Raw genomic sequence first — 17,569 nt, 5'->3', positions numbered from 1 at the left:
ACCTGTCCTATTTTTTTCACGGACAATGGGTCCGTGAGAAATCACAGATGCACACAAGATAGTCATCCGTGTCCGTTTTTCCTATCATTTTCAATGCAAACTTGACTTAGTTTTTTTTTTCACTTTTCATGTCCGTGGATCCTCCAAAAATCAAGGAAGACCCACCGAAGAAAAAACGGTCACGGAACAACGGAAATCCGTTTTGCGGACCGCAAAAAAAAAACGGTCGTGTGCATGAGGCCTTAGGCCTCATGCACACGACCGTTGTGTGCATCCACGGCCGTTGTTCCATTTTCCGTTTTTTCCTGCGGACCCATTGACTTTCAATGGGTCCGTGGAAAAATCGGAAAATGCACCTTTTCGCGTCCGTGATCCGTGTTTCCAGTCCGTGAAAAAAATATGACCTGTCCTATTTTTTTTCACGGACAACGGTTCACGGACCCATTCAAGGCAATGGGTCCGTGAGAAATCACTGATGCACACAAGATTGTCATCCGCATCCGTCATCCGTGTCCGTTTTTTATTATCATTTCAAAGGCAAACTTGACTTAGATTTTTTTTTTTACTTTTCATGTCCGTGGATCCTCCAAAAATCAAGGAAGAAAAAACGGACACGGAACAACGGAAACCGTTTTTGCGGACCGCAAAAAAAAACGTCCGTGTGCATGAGGCCTTACCATGATTTACCAGCATTTAAAGGGGACCTGACCCCTCCCCTGACATGTCTGTTTTAGTAACTACTTGCATTCCCCATGTAATAACAGTTCTGGAGCATCTAAAGATACAGATGGTTGTTAACAGTTGGGGGGGGGGGGGGTCCCTGCACAGTCAGACACCTGCAGCAATGATTGGACAGAGTCAGACACACCCGCTACTGATAACACCCGGCAGTACCTTTACTGCAGACTGCTGGCAATTTACTGTATTTTTTGCACTACAAGACAGATTTTTTCCTCCCAAAAATGAGGGAAAAATGGCAGGGCATCTTATAGTCTGAAACTCTGAATGCTAATTAACCCCTTCCATTATAGAAGAGGTCATTAGTATGCAGGAGGCACAAGGAACAGTGAGGGAAGTGCTGTGCTGGCTCTACTCACCCTCCCTGGTGCTCAAGTGAATGGGTCCACATACGTGATGTGGAATGCACACGGCCGGTGCCCCGTGTATTGCGGACCTGCCGTATGCGGGCCGCAATACGGCAACGGAGGGGCAGCGGCCGTGTGAACAAGCCCTTACAGACGATCTACTGAACTGTTATCACATAATACAGTGACTACAGTTCAGTAAATAAGTAGTGAGACTGGAGGCGAATCATTATAAGGTTGGGAGTTCACTTCACAGGAGTAGCGTTCAGGCGATGCGCGGTCTATACAGACAATATGAGAAACATGTGCCTACAATATGGCCGCCTCCAGGACTGTATTTAAATATATAAAATAACTATAGCATTTTACAAGAAATACATATTATTTCTCTTATATGGAAAAAATATTAACATAATTGATGTTTACTCCTATATATTATACAGTTGGTTCACTTTGTGACTTTTCGTTTTATTTTATTGGAAAGGGGGGCATTTTTCATGTATTTGTGTATTATCTTATATATATATGTTATACAGTTGACACCTCCTTCTTTCCAAACTCCTAGAGCAGGGGTAAGCAACCTTCTGCGCTTCGGCTGCTGAGAAACTACAACTCCCAGCATTCCCACTTGTTCAGCTTTTCTTGTAACGCCTATAGAAGTGAATGAAGTATTCTGGGAACTTTAGTTTCAGAACAGCTGGAGTGCCGGAGGTTGCTGATCCCTGTCCTAGAAGGATACATCTGGCTGGTTATGTATTAAAGAGGTATTACGCTTTTAATAATTATATTTTTTTGGTTTAGAGAACAGGCAGTTATACAGTTTTCTAATATACCTGAAGTGAAGGTTTTGCTCACAAAGCATTATTATATCTGCACAATGGTACTGTACATATGTATACATATATACAGCATTACTGCCTGCAGCAGCATCTGACATCACCTAGAGACAGGTAGCCATTTTACAAATAACCTGTAAACTTTCAGTGAATTAGTTGTTGTAATAGCCACAATGGTTTCCACCATTAGGGTATATTCAGATGACTGTATGTGTTTTGCGGTCTGCAAATTTTGGGTCCACAAAACATGGATACCCGCCACGCGCGTTCCACATTTTGCAGTACGCATACTGTCCGCCCTATTATAGAAATGCCTATTATTGTCCGCAATTGCGGACAAGAGTAGGACATGCTCTATATTTTTTGCGGGACAGGAGTACGCATGCGGACAGCACACGGTGTGTCGTCTGCATCTTTTTTTCCGTATACGGTCTGTATATAGAACCATTAATTTCAATGGTTCCGCAAAAAAAATGAAATGTACTCCGTATGCATTCTGTTTCCGTATCTCAGTTTTTCCGTTCCGTTGAAAGATAGAACATGTCCTACTATTGCCCGCAAATCACGTTCCGTGGCTCCATTCAAGTCAATGGGTCCCCCAAAAAAACGGAACACATACGGAAATGCATCCGTATGTCTTCCGTATCCGTTCCGTTTTTGCAGAACCATCTATTGAAAATTTTATGCCCAGCCAAATTTTTTCTGTATAATTACTGTATGTGCCATACAGAAAAACGGAAACGGAACAACGTATCCGTGAAAAACGGACCGCAAAACACTGAAAAATCAATGCGGTCGTGTGAAAGAGGCCTTAGGCTACATGCACATGACCATATGTGTTTTGTGGTCCGCAAATTGCGGATCCGCAAAAAAAAAATTGATGACATCCGTATGCCATACGTTTTTTTTTTTTGTGGATCTATTGTAACAATGCCTTAAACGGACAAGAATAGGACATGTTCTATTTTTTTTGCGGCGCTATGGAATGGACAAACTGATGCGGAGAGCACACGGTGTGATGTCCGCAGTTTTTGCGGACCCATTGAAATAAATGGGTCCGCATCCTATCCGCAAAAAAAAGGTACAGACACGGAAACAAAACAACGTTCCTGTGCATGTAGCCTTAGGCAGATTTGTCATATCCGTACTAGTGACAAGTAGATAAGTACTTGATCTGTCTATTACATTACGGTACTAATTTGCTTGTCCGTCGTCTTGCACATTGTCTCCTCTGTGTAGTGGAATGAATCTTTTTTTTTTTCTTTTCCTTTGTCTCACTTTGCAGGAGCCTCGAGGTTTAACAGATTGTAAACAGCCAAAGGCAAATTGAAGCGATGAACGTTACTTCAGTGCGGTTCATCTCGAACACAACCTTCACATGGAGAAAAATGTGAGAAATTTAAGTGCGAAGTCCAATGCTCGTTAAATCCTGGTCCCTTCAGTGTCTGCCTGTGTCTAGGGATCGTCTGTCTCTAGGCATCTTGTCAATGGCAACCCAAAGAAGGCGCTTTGTAAAAGAATTCAACCCACATATCACTTGTTATATCTGTAAAGGCTATCTGATCAAGCCAACCACAGTCACCGAGTGCCTGCACACATGTAAGTATTGCACCTTGTTCACTGACCAAAGGCGTAATATGTGTCTGAAACTGTACATCTTGTATTTCGGGGTACGGTTTCACATCTTTTCACATTTTGCATCCCTCCTATTTGGTTACTGGGGCTTTTCCTCCATGTGTATGTACCTGGAAATTTCTCATCCAGTATAATAATTATTATTAGTTTATTTAGCACCATCAGAATCTGTGGCGCGGTGTCTAGGGCAGACAAGTTACACAATGTTTAGACACATTAGTTAAAGCCCTGTCCATACATTGTAGACCAGGGGTGCTCAGCTAGCTTCATTCAAGGTCTACTTAACCTGGATTTGCAATCAGGTGAAGGTCTGAGCTGAACAGCAACAGAAAAGCAATTTTTTTGGAATTATTTACATCAAGATTTCTTATCTTGAACCAGACCCAAATTAACAAATTAATTCAGTACAGACTCCAAAAATAGCTAAGAAACCATTCAGACCCCAGACCGGACCCCAAGTCTACCTGCACACGTTGCGGAATACGTGTGGTTTTTCGATGCGTATTCCTGTGCAGAAAAAATGCAGCGTAGTAAAGTACTGCCATGCAAATTTCAAATTAAGTAGCATGTCAATTATATTTGCGGTTTTAGCTGCTGATTTCACTCTTTTTAGTGGAAGGGTGAAATCTGTGGCAAAACCGCATCAAATGTGCACCAAAAAACACAATTAGAAATTGCAGATTTTGGTTCGGATATTCGGTAGAAACGCACATAAATCCGCACAGACATTTGTGAGTTCACCCGCACCCTTGTGCAGGTGACCTTAAACCCATTAGATCCCCCTACCAATCCCGATAACGGGGTTCTGTTCCCACATTCTGATGCAGCAGATCGAACATGAACCCTGCTGCTCCATTCGTTCTCTGCAGGACTGCCAAATAGAGAATGAATGGAGCAGCAGGGTGCATGTTCGATCTGCCACTCCATCTGGATGGGATAACAGCTCTTGGGATTGGTGGGAATCCCAGCAGTCAGACCCCCATGATCAATTAGTTATTCCCTCTCCTGTGGATAGGGGATAACTTTAAAACTTGGCACAGCACCTTTAAATCATAAACCAGAACCCTAAAATTTGCACAGACCCCTGACAAGACACCTGAAATGATTTCACACCCCAGACAGCTAAAATTTATTCAGACCCCTAAGCCCCTAAAATTGAGGCCTCATGCACACGACCGTTGTTGTGTTCCGTTCCGCAAAATGGGGTTCCGTTGTTCCGTGATCCGTTTCCTTTATTTTTGGAGGATCACCAGACATGAAGGAAAGTAAAAAAAAAAATCTAAGACAGGTTTGCAATGCAAATGATAGGAAAAAAACGGCCGCGGACGCGGATGACAATCTTGTGTGCCTCCTTGTTTTTTTGCGGTCCCATTGACTTGAATGGGTCCGTGAACCGTTTTCCGTGTAAAAATAGGACAGGTTATATTTTTTTGACGGACTGGAATCACGGATCACGGACGCGGATGACAAACGGTGCATTAGCTGAGTTTTCAACGGACCCATTGAAAGTCGATGGGTCCGCAGAAAACACGAAAAACAGAACAACGGACACGGAATAAAACAACGGTCGTGTGCATGAGGCCTAAATCTGATCACAGACCAGACCCCTTAAAAATAATTTAGACACCAGACCAAACGAAAAAAAACAAAAAGACCCGGGTCCTTTTCACCTACACCTCCTCCAGTGCACCTGTAATGGCATTGTCCAGACTGTGGGCATCCCCAGTACAGATTCAGACATAAGCATTGCTGAAATATAGAATACGGACAAGAGGTGGAGATATGGAATAAGCCTCTCTGGACATGTCGGCGGGAGGTAGTGTTGGAATGTCAGTTAGGGTGATCTTTAAGCTTATTTAGTGGAATCTACGTTTTTTAGGAGACGAAAACAACGATTGCAGATTTTAGGAACCAAGTAGACAAGTCCAGGAATCAGCTTTTTTTGAGTAGACTTCCACAAAAGTCAAAAGAAAATTACCCAGAACGTTAGATGCAGCATATTTGTAGGCACTTTGGGGCAGGTTTGTCACTGCATTTACATCAATTTTATGGAGTAAAAAAAGTTGCAGATTACGTTGCATGCTCTAGCCGTGCTATAATTTGTGTTGTTTTACACCGATTGACACTTCTCAAAAGTGTTGAGAATGGGGTGAGACTTGGAGGAAGGGTTGAGGACAACAGAGGATCACAAATTTTTTATAATCTACACCAGAAACTAGTGTAAAATACAGCTCGAATCTATGGCAGCTCATAGCTGGTGTAGATATATTTTTCTGGCACTGTCAGAAGATGTCAGAAGCTTTCCTGCTCAGCCTTGCCTCATCTTCTGTGGTTGTGTATAAACTGTGCTGCCCTATACTGCTTTAGTGGGCACATTGTGTGACTCTGGCACTGTCTGCTTGGACCTGATCAGCTCCTGGTAACAATTTCAGCATCTCGTAATGTCAGATGTGAGGGCTGAGATGCATTGGGGGGAGCATAAATCGATTCCTAATATATTATCGTATGGCGGTATAAATACAGGCTCTGCAGGGATCACTGTCAGGGGCTGCCTTTACTGACAACTTAACTGAACGTGTGATAACTTTTTTTATTTGATGTATTATTTGATTTAATATTATCATTTTTTCTCAAGTTTGTAAGAGTTGCATTGTCCAGCATTTTGAAGAAAGCAATGATTGCCCCAAATGTGGGATTCAAGTTCATGAAACAAACCCTTGGGAAATGCTAAGGTATGGCACTAATACATTTACATATTATAAATCTCGAATACTGTACAGTACATGCTGCTGTGCTCAAAACTCTAACCAGCCCCATTCATTTGAATAGGACGGTGGCTGTACTGTAGTCTGATGGCCGGGTGCTGCTGAGCAGTGAAAAACGGCTAAGCGGGTGCTACGATAAATTAGCGCTACCTCACCTTCTTTCTCAGGAACAGTGGGGGTCGAACGCCCACAGATCATAAAGTAACTACGTATATTGGTGATCTGTCATCACTTTACAAAACGGGAATTCATTTTATCTGGCCCGTAAACCGATTCTAGTTATGGCCTTGAGCATAAAAAAATAGCCACTCGCCTCTTCACAAGCATTCTGCTCCAGCGCAGAGGGTCCTGTACCCGCACTTCCTGTCCCCTGCGGACTAGAAGTGTGACTTCCTGTTTGTGATCACATGCACCACTGCAGCCATTCAAGGGGTTTTCCGGGATTTTAATAATGATGACCTATCTTCAGGACAGGTTATCAATATTAGATCAGATGAATGGGACGGCTTGTCATTACAGCTGCTCACTGCTGCAATGTCGATCGTGAGCAGGTAAACAATGAAGGGAGAGCAGCCTTCAACCAGCTGATCGGCGGGGGTCCGACACCCGGCACCCCCACGATCAGCTGGTTTGAGGCTGCCCTCCCTTCATTGTTTACCTGCTCGACATCGCAGCAGTGAGCAGGTGTAAAGACAAGCCGTCCCATTCATCTGATCTAATATTGATAACCTGTCCTGAGGATAGGTCATCATTATTAAAATCCCGGAAAACCCATTTCACTGGCCTCAGCAGTCGTGGGTATGTCCGCTCTGGAACGGAGCACCGCTGGAGAGGTGAGTGGCTGTTTTTTCTTTATGTTAAACACTATCAGGGCCATAAATAAAACTGATTTATGGGTCAGACAACCCCTTTAAGTTTACCTTTAGGTTATTGCTAATTGTTAACAGACTTGATTAATTTGTAATTTTTTCCCCTTTTCTATTGTAATAAAGGAAACCCATATATACAACCCCAATTCCAAAAAAGTTGGGACAATGTGTAAAATGTAAATAGATAAAAACAAAATCCAATGAAATGCAAATCTCATAGATTCATATTTTATTCACAGTAGATTATAGAACAAAGATCGGATGTTAAAAATGAGACATTTTACTAGTTCATGAAAAAAATTAACTCATTCAGAACTTGACGGCAGCAACGCATCTAAAAAATAAGTTTGTACAGGGCCATGTCTACCATTGTCTGTAAACACCAGGGAAATGAAGAGACCAATTGCTGGAGTTTTGGGAGCGGAATGTTGTCCCATTCTTGTCTGATATTGGATTCCAGCTGCTCAACAGTCTTGGGTCTTTTTGGCCTGATTTTTTAGTTCATCATGCGCCAAATGTTGGTGAGAGGTCTGGACTATAGGCAGGCCAGTTCTGCAGCTGGACTCTTTTTCTACAAAGCCATGCTGTTGTGAAGGATGCAGTATGTGATTTAGCATTTTCTTTCTGAAATATGCAAGGCTTTCCCTGAAAGTGAGGTTGTCTGGATGGTACCATATTTTGTTTTAAAACCTCTATATACTGTTCCGCATTGAAAGCGCCTTTCCAGAAAGCATTGAAAGCTGCCCTTGCCTAATGCAGCCCTATACCATCAGAGATGCAGGCTTTTTAACTGTTCGATGATAACAAGCTGGCTGCTCCCTTTCCTCTTGAGTCCGCAGGACACTGCGTCTGTCACTTCCAAAAAGAATTTCTAATTTGTATTCTGACCACAGAACAATTTTCCATTTTGCCTCAGTCCATTTTAAAAGAGCCTTTGCCCACAAAATGCGTAATGTCCTTGTTTTTCGGGTCCACAATTTGCTGACAGGAAAACACTTATGGACGTGTAAATGGACCCTTAGTTGCAAATTGCTTCTCCAGCTCTTTTTCATTAACACCACTTACTTTTCAAGCCTTTTTTTTGCCCCTGTCCCAAATTTTATTGTTGTATTGCCATTGTTCATATCACAGTTATTTTTCCATTCTTCTGATTTGTCAGAAGAACAGAAAAATAAAGAAAATTTTGGATCTGTTGTTGTGGTGAAAAAAAAGTAATTAACTGGTTTTCCTATTTTAATTTCTAGATTAGACAATACTCTTGAAGAAATCATATTTAAACTGGTACCAGGTCTACGGGAAGGTATGTTACCTTTCTTGTGTATAGGTAAAATTGAAAGATTGGGGTGCTAGATATATGTGTACAGTAATATATACTGTATATACATCTTAAAGGGCATCTGTCAGCAGATTTGTACCTATGAAACTGGCTGACGTGTGTTTGGCAGCTGAAGGCATCTGTGTTGGGCCCATGTTCATATGTGCCCGCATTGCTTAGAAAAATGAAGTTTTAATGTATGCAATGATCCTCTAAGAACAATGGGAGCGTTACCATTACACCTAGAGGCTCAGCTCTCTCTGGCACTACTGTGTCCTCTGCACTTTGACAGGGGCAGGTCTGGTGACATTTTACTGCCTAGCTCTGTCATTCAAAATGCAGAGGGCATGGCAGTTGCAGAGAGAGCTGAGCCTCTAGGTGTAATGACAACGCCCCCATTGTTCCTAGAGGCTCATTTGCATATATTAAAACATCATTTTTCTCCTCAGCAATGCAGGCACATATGAAGATGGGATCAGCACAGATGCCTTCAGCTGCCAGGTGCACATGTAACAGGTCAGCCAGTGTCATAGGTACAAATCTGCACTTCAGATGCCCTTCAAGATGTACAGTACAGACCAAAAGTTTGGACACACCTTCTCATTCAAAGAGTTTTCTTTATTTTCATGAATATGAAAATTGTAGATTCCCACTGAAGGCATCAAAACTATGAATTAACACATGTGGAATTATATACATAACAAACAAGTGTGAAACAACTGAAAATATGTCATATTCTAGGTTCTTCAAAGTAGCCACCTTTTGCTTTGATTACTGCTTTGCACACTCTTGGCATTCTCTTGATGAGCTTCAAGAGGTAGTCCCCTGAAATGGTTTTCACTTCACAGGTGTGCCCTGTCAGGTTTAATAAGTGGGATTTCTTGCCTTATAAATGGGGTTGGGACCATCAGTGGTGTTGAGGAGAAGTCAGGTGGATACACAGCTGATAGTCCTACTGAATAGACTGTTAGAATTTGTATTATGGCAAGAAAAAAGCAGCTAAGTAAAGAAAAACGAGTGGCCATCATTACTTTAAGAAATGAAGGTCAGTCAGTCAGCCGAAAAATTGGGAAAACTTTGAAAGTAAGGGCTATTTGACCATGAAGGAGAGTGATGGGGTGCTGCGCCAGATGACCTGGCCTCCACAGTCACCGGACCTGAACCCAATCGAGATGGTTTGGGGTGAGCTGGACCGCAGAGTGAAGGCAAAAGGGCCAACAAGTGCTAAGCATCTCTGGGAACTCCTTCAAGACTGTTGGAAGACCATTTCAGGGGACTACCTCTTGAAGCTCATCAAGAGAATGCCAAGAGTGTGCAAAGCAGTAATCAAAGCAAAAGGTGGCTACTTTGAAGAACCTAGAATATGACATATTTTCAGTTGTTTCACACTTGTTTGTTATGTATATAATTCCACATGTGTTAATTCATAGTTTTGATGCCTTCATAGTCATGAAAATAAAGAAAACTCTTTGAATGAGAAGGTGTGTCCAAACTTTTGGTCTGTACTGTATATATTACTGTACACGTACAGCCTGGGCAAGTTCACACTTATGATGTGATGCTCTGTTGGGATCTCTGTCAAGCTTTTTGGTGTTTTTAATAGCAAAGATAGAACAGTCTACAGTGCCGTTCTTGCTGTAGAAACCACAGGCACTTTATTCCATTGGACAACAAAACTATCACAACATTGTGGCTTCTGCCATAAGTGGGAACCATGATGCTAGTACTGTATTCCTTAATCATACAATACGTCCTGTTAACTTTAATTTTTTTTTTATGTTGCTGTAACTAGAAGAGGAAGACCGGGAATCAGAATTCTGGAAGAGGAAAAGACCACAAGAGAATGGAGAAGGTATTTCTATATGTGTAATATTTGTATATTTAAAAAAAAATCATGAAATGTATAGTTTATTATAAATGTCCTGTTTACTGATATCTGAGGGGATTGTCCAAGAGCCCGCCATTTTTCAAAAACTTCTTCTGTTATAAATTTTGTTATATCCTTGCAGAATTTAGATTTGGAGTCCTTATTTTCTAAAAATCCAATCTACCTGTGCACATATTTCTCTGAAAAATGATATAATGCAGTGATGTTCATCCATTTCCTGAACTCTCTATCATGAACACATCTGTTAAAGGGAGTCTGTCACCACATTTGAGCATATTAGACTGATCAAATAGCGTTATATGTGCCACCCAGAACTTAAAAACGGTACCTTTGTTGTATCTAATGGAGTTTTCTTTCAGCCAAAAATTAACTTTTAAGATTCTGTAAATGCGCCCTCTCAAGTGCCCAGGGCGGCGTCTCAATCGTCCGAGCCCCAGGCAGCACCTCCTCAACTACTCATAACCCCGCCCTCCGTGTGCCTCTGCCCGCCCGTTTACTCTCCTCCTCTCTCCTTTTCCACTGCGGCTGCGCGGTCAAATTCGTAGCGCAGTGGAAAAGGAGAGAGGAGGAGAGTAAACAGGCGGGCAGAGGCACACGGAGGGCGGGGTTATGAGTCGTTGAGGAGGTGCTGCCTGGGGCTCGGACGATTGAGACGCCGCCCTGGGCACTTGAGAGGGCGCATTTACAGAATCTTAAAAGTTAATTTTTGGCTGAAAGAAAACTCCATTAGATACAACAAAGGTACCGTTTTTAAGTTCTGGGTGGCACATATAACGCTATTTGATCAGTCTAATATGCTCAAATGTGGTGACAGACTCCCTTTAAGAGAGAACACTTTAGGGTCCATTAACACGTCCGCAAGTGTTTTGCAGTCCGCAAAACACGGACACTGGCCGGCACTATAATAGAAAATGACTATTCTTGTCCGCTATTCTATTTTTTTTGCAGAGCCACGGACCGGAAGTGCGGATGCGGACAGCACACTGTGTGCTGTCCGCATCTTTTGCGGCCCCATTGAAATCGAATAGGTCCGCACCCGTTCCGCATGGATGCGGACCCATTCTGCAGACATGTGAATGGACCCTTGTGAATGGACCCGTTTTTTGCGTTCCGTATACGGAACCATTCATTTCAATGGATCCGCTAAAAAAAATGGAAGGTACTCTGTATGCCTTCCATTTTTGTATTTCCGTTCCGTTCAAACATAGAACATGTCCTGTTATTGCCCGCAAATCACGTTCCGTGGCTCCATTCAAGTCAATGGGCCCGCAAATAAAACGGAATGCATACGGATTGCATCTGTATGTCTCCCGTATCCGTTCAGTTTTTGCAGAACCATCTGTTGAAAATGTTATGCCCAGCCCAATTTTTTTATGTACGTACTTACTGTTTAAACATTATTGTATGCTTCTGTTTCCATTTGCGATCCGCAAAAAACAGATCACAAATGGAAAAACGGAACGGAAAAATAGAACGGAAACACTACTGAAACAAAAAAAAACTGATAAACGGATCAGTTTAAAACGGACCCCAAAACCATACGGTCGTGTGCAGGAGGCCTTACTTTAATATTGCTTTTAACATGTAAAATGCTAACAAGGTGGGAAAATGTAATTCTTCGGTATAACTAATGGTAGGAGATAATGACTTGTATTCACTAGGTCAGGAAACGTCTACTTCCTGAAGCAAATGCTGAACGAGTCCTTTTTTCACCCTGCAGTGTAATAATATATGTGCACCAGGAAGCCAGTGTTTCCTGGTGAAATGCTTTCATTTTCTTGATTCACTTTTAGCCATTTTCTGTTCATAATGTATGACAAATAAGATGTACCTCAGGAAGAATGCTTATCTAATACATGACATATTGCTTCCTCCAATATGTTAGTTGTCAGCAGGAACGTATTTGTAGAAACAAGTCAAGCAGACGAACTGATGGCAAATCGGACAAAAGGGACAAGTGATGTTCAGGAACTTACATATTGATGTATGGATGACCAATCTTCAAAATAAGCCATTAGTATCTGATCATCTCCGCCAATCAGCTGTTGGAAGGGGCCACAGTGCTGAGAAGAGTACACTAAGCACAGCACTGTGCCTTGCATAGCAGCTTTGCTTGGTTCGGCAGCTCAGTCCTATTCACTTGAATGGGACTGATCTGCACAGAGGGCATGTGACTAATAGATGTGACATCGCAAGCCGAAAAAGAGGCCATAGTGCTCGCCCAAGTATTACAACCACTTACAACAGGCGATTGGGGGTGTTGATGGTAGGGGGATGGTCAGACCCTCACCAGTCAGATATTGATGAGCTATCCCGAGGATAGGTCATCAGTATCGAAGTCCCAAAAAAAACCTCTTGAAAAGGTTTTCCCACAGCAATCCACATGGTAAGGAATAATTATCTAAACCACCGGCGGATTATAGTAGGGGCGTTTGGGTCGGCAGCCCCGGGCCCGACGTCAGTGAGGGACCCATTGCCGCCCCAAACGCCCAGATGCCATTACATATTCATATTTTTGCTTGTCAGCACAGCGATAGTGGAACAAGCCAGGCAGTGAGGGGGAGGGGCTCGCTTCACTGCATCTCCTCCAATCACATTGCAGAGTCCCTGCCATACCCAATCCTCTCTGAAGTCCTCAGTGGAAGTTTTCATCCCAGCCAGGGTTGCCACCACCAGCTTAGCCGGTATTTTCTCTCAAGGTCCGTGATGATCATCCCCCGCTAAGGCCTATTGCACACGACCGTATGGCTTTTTCAGTGTTTTGCGGTCCGTTTTAAACGGATCCGTTGTTCCGTTTTTTGTTTCCGTTGTGTTTCCGTTTCCGTTCCGTTTTTCCGTTCCGTTTTTCCGTATGGCAAATACAGTATACAGTAATTTCATAGCAAAAATTGGGCTGGGCATAACATTTTCAATAGATGGATCCGCAAAAAACGGAACGGATACGGAAGACATACGGATGCACTTCCGTATGCATTCCGTTTTTTTGCGGACCCATAGACTTTAATGGAGCCACGGAACGTGATTTGCGGCCAAATATAGGACATGTTCTATGTTAAAACGGAACGGAAAAACGGAAACGGAATGCATACGGAACACATTCCGTTTTTTTTGCGGACCCATTGAAATCAATGGTTCCGTATACGGACCGTATACGGACCGCAAAAAACGGCCAGTAAACGGGGAAAAAAAACGGCCGTGTGAAAGAGGCCTAAGGGTCCGTTTCACTTTGATATTTGTGGTCGCTAAAATGTAACTTTTATTAAATTATGTAAAAAAAGAATGTGTGAAGGTTCTCAAATACACATATAAACTAGACATGTACACTATCCTGGGTGGCACCCACTACATTAGCACATATAATACTGCCCAAACCCAAGACTATATATACCGCCAGGGGGGCAGACTTATGACCAAATCAGAAGGGGGGATGGACTTATTGTGGTATGTATACCTCCATCAACCCCTATTAGTCAGTAGTCCGGTCACTAACGTTAGTCTGCACTCCCATTTGGGGCTATATAAATCGGCTACCTAATAGTGTCCCCTATAAACTAAAGGCTCTCCCCTCCATAGTTCAGGGAAGCCTATCTCGCTCGACGCGTGTCTCTGGTGACTTTTACTGCCACCAATTCATCAGGAGCGCTTGTAGACACCAACAGAAACAACTGTGCTGACACGCTCTGGTGCATAGCGTGCAGCACGTAGCCTGCGGCACTGGGACGGCCATAGCGCGGCCTCCCTCCACTGCCGCTGAAACAGAGAACACCACTACCCCTAAGCCGGACATCCTCTCACGGGAACCAATAGCTCCGGGGTACCGCTAAACACAAGCGTGCCCCTGTCCCGCCTCTGTACAGTATTCTCGGAGGCATAGGAGGTAGGAGACATTAATGAAGTGACTAATAGGCGGTTTACTTAATACCAGGTATAGTATTGCTCACTAAAGATACTAGCCAGGAACCCTGTTCAGAAACATGTACACCAGCAATAACGCTACAGCTGGCATGTGTGAATGGTTGCCAAGTGAATGAACGCTTGGAAACACATGAAAGCAAAATAATGCCCATATGGCATCCATCACAGCTACATGGGCAAAATGCATAAAAGCAATTTTATATAAGAATAGGCCAGTGTCACGAGAGACCCTGCTAAGGGTCCATTAATACGTCCGCAAAATGGGTCCGCATCCGTTCCGCAATTTTGCGTAACAGGTGCGGACCCATTCATTTTCAATGGGGCCCTAATATGTTGCACTTCCGTTCCGCCAAAAAATAGTCCTATTCTTGCCCGCAATTGCGAACAAGAAAAAAATGCATTTTCTATGAGAGTGCCGGCGTTGTGCGGTCCGCAAAATGCGGAACACACATTGCCGGTGTCCGTATTTTGCGGATCCGTGGCTCCGTTAACCACATACGGACGTGTGAATGGACCCTAACTGCTCAGCCACTCTTGGACACGCTGCCTGGCTCACACACAGCCAGTGACTGTAGATGACCTGGCTCCACCAATCCAGAGTGGGTGGATGTCTGAGAGCCTCCCGATCTGCTTTCAGTGGCGGCATCCTCCTGTCCATGGCAGCATCTGGCTGGTGCACACCTTGTGATGGTGTGCTGAGTACCAGCTTGCTGACCTTTTTATTTATTTTTTAACAAGCAGGTACAGTTTGCAAAAGTTTTTTTTTTTTTAAACTGCATGATTTCTCCGCTGTCCTGGTGTCAGGAAGATATATGGTGCAAGGAATGCACAAGAAGTGCTTCTCATGATTTATACTTACTCCACAGTTTCTTCTAAGCAGAGTTCAGGCTCATCAGGTTGTTACTGAAAGGGGTCAGTGAGCCTGAACTCTTTAGCTGATGAGGAGCCGCTCAGTGACATGTCAGTGTCCTGGCGTCTCTTCATAGGAGACATGAGAGTGCATCAGGTGTAAATCCTAATGCACACTGCTCTCTGTGGCCTGCAGCGCTCCTTCCTTATCTGCTGCAGATATTGAAGTTGTAGTTCTATGTCGGGGGAGGGGGGGTCATAGATCGATCTGTGTTGTGACAATGATGTCCCCCGTATCTGTGCGGTAAAGCACTTTATATTGCATACTGTTGTATACTATATATGGTATACTGAGGGGTGTTATGGTATATAATGTATCCTGTGGAGTTTTATACTATATACTGCATACTATGGGGTGTTGTATACTATGCACTATGAGAGGCTGGCGGTGTTATACTATACACGGTATACTTGGGGGTTATACTATATACTGTGGGGTGTTATTCTGTATAACGTGTACTGTGGAGTGTTGTATACCATACATTCTTAGGGGCTGGGGGTGTTATACTCTAAATGTGGCATAGTTATATAAAAAAAATAATAATATGGGGCAGAACGTGAACGGGGGATCATGGCGAGGGGTGGGGGTTGGGATGTCTTAATGGAGGGAGGGGGCCCAGGATGGATAAACAGCCTCGGGCCTATGATGCACTTAATCCGCCCCTGATCTAAACAGTCAGGGTCTAACTGCTGAACCCCTACCACTCATGAGAATGGGATCCTATGTTGAATGGAGCAGAGGTTGTGCATGTCAATGCCACTCCTATCAACTCCATAGGATTGCCAGTGATAGCGGGTAGAGTGCTCTGCTATCTAGGCAGTTCCATAGAGCTGAAGACTACTGTGCCATTCAGACAGGGGGACACAGGTTCCACGTTCTGGTGAATGGTGAGGGATGTCTGCCAGTCAGATACTTATCCCTGTCCCGTGGATAGGGGTTATGTGTTTTGTAAAAAACGCCTTTATAGGCGCAAAAAAATTTAATATATTCCTAAAATGCGGTCCACGGACCCATTAAAGTCAGTCACTCTCCCTACTTCCTTCATTTCTGTTTTTGGGGTAGAGATCTGCTGTCCATTAAACAGCAGCGTATAAAAATGTCTTCTACCCTGCTTGCTAGAGAAGTACCAGAGTCTGTGCATTAGCACAGAAATATGCAGCCAAGTCGGGATAAATATCTTCTGCCGATTGATTTGTGAGTGACCAAGTACTATTTCTTTTCACTGCTTTAGACCCCATGTTACAATTCTTAATAAGTCCCCCAATCACACCTCTGATCAGACCTTCATGTGAATGGCCCTTAATCAGACTTCCATAAGACCCCCAATCAGACCTAAGATTAGACCTCCATGTGAATGACCCCCAATCAAACCTCCATAAGTTCCCCAATCAGACCTCAGATCAGACTTACCTCTCCTGCTCCGGACGCTTTCTCTCACATCCAGCGCTCTTGTTCTTTATGGCGTATGCGCTGTGCTGTGACCCGACAAGCACAGAGTGAGGTCACAGTGCCCCGACGTCCTCACGCCGTGCACAATCACAGCACAGTGAGCGACCAAGGACCAGGAAGTGGTGAGTACAGAGCCCGGGGAGCACTTCATTCACTGCTTCCCAATCCTCCTGTACTAATGAGTGCTTCTATAATGTAATGTAAAGACGCACTGACATTCTCCCCCCCCCACACACACACACTTTATGGGGAACAAAGTGTGTCTTATAGGGCGAACAATAGTGATTATCTTCATAGGAACTTACTGGGGACTATTTTTATACTTGCTAGGATTATTGACAAGGATCATACTGTGGGCTATATAAACAGCTGCCAGAAGGGGAAGGAAATTGACTGGGAACTTACTGGGACTATATATTAAGCTGCCTGAGAGGGTAGGAGACTGACTGGGGACAATAGTTACAGCTACCAGAAGGGGAAGGAGACTGACTAGTAGCGGGGGGAACGATTGACCTATAGAGTGCATGCAAGGGGGTTTTGGGACTTGTAGGCAGAAAACAGACAAATGGGTCAAGCCATACTGCCCAGAAGCCTCTCACAGTAGCACAGATTAGAATTTCTGAGAGGGACACAGGGACGACAGTGCAAAGTAGATTAAGATAGAGGTTAATACCATTTCGAGACTCTTTTTATGTACTTGATTTATGGGATTACACAGTGACCTTATTTTGTGCAAAATTTCTTCAGGACTGCTTGTTTAAAGGGAACCTGTTGTCAACTTTATGCTGACCTCACTGAGGGCAGTATAAAGTAGTGACAGAAATGCTGATGTCAGCGGTGTGTCACTCATTGGCTAAAAGTGGTTGCTGAGAACCAGCATCATAATCATTACAGCCGAGGCC

The 17,569-nt window shown here is 43.5% G+C and overlaps 1 protein-coding gene across 4 annotated transcripts in view; it reads left to right on the top strand.

Annotated features, from left to right (window-relative positions):
- The window catches only part of PCGF5 (polycomb group ring finger 5), a 107,390-nt gene that overhangs the window by 75,048 nt on the left and 14,773 nt on the right, over positions 1 to 17,569 (top strand). For all 4 annotated transcript variants that reach the window (XM_040437290.1, XM_040437286.1, XM_040437287.1 and 1 more), the window contains exons 2-5: positions 3,207 to 3,520; positions 6,192 to 6,288; positions 8,435 to 8,490; positions 10,298 to 10,357. In XM_040437290.1, the coding sequence (XP_040293224.1) occupies positions 3,337 to 3,520; positions 6,192 to 6,288; positions 8,435 to 8,490; positions 10,298 to 10,357 (397 nt within the window). In that variant the 5' untranslated portion in view covers positions 3,207 to 3,336. The remainder of the gene's footprint in view (positions 1 to 3,206; positions 3,521 to 6,191; positions 6,289 to 8,434; positions 8,491 to 10,297; positions 10,358 to 17,569) is intronic.

The sequence above is a fragment of the Bufo bufo genome, chromosome 6, assembly GCF_905171765.1.
Source record: "Bufo bufo chromosome 6, aBufBuf1.1, whole genome shotgun sequence".
Lineage (NCBI taxonomy): Eukaryota > Metazoa > Chordata > Amphibia > Anura > Bufonidae > Bufo > Bufo bufo.
The sequence above is the reverse complement of the archived record's forward strand: the minus strand, read 5'-3'. Positions and strand labels throughout refer to the sequence as shown.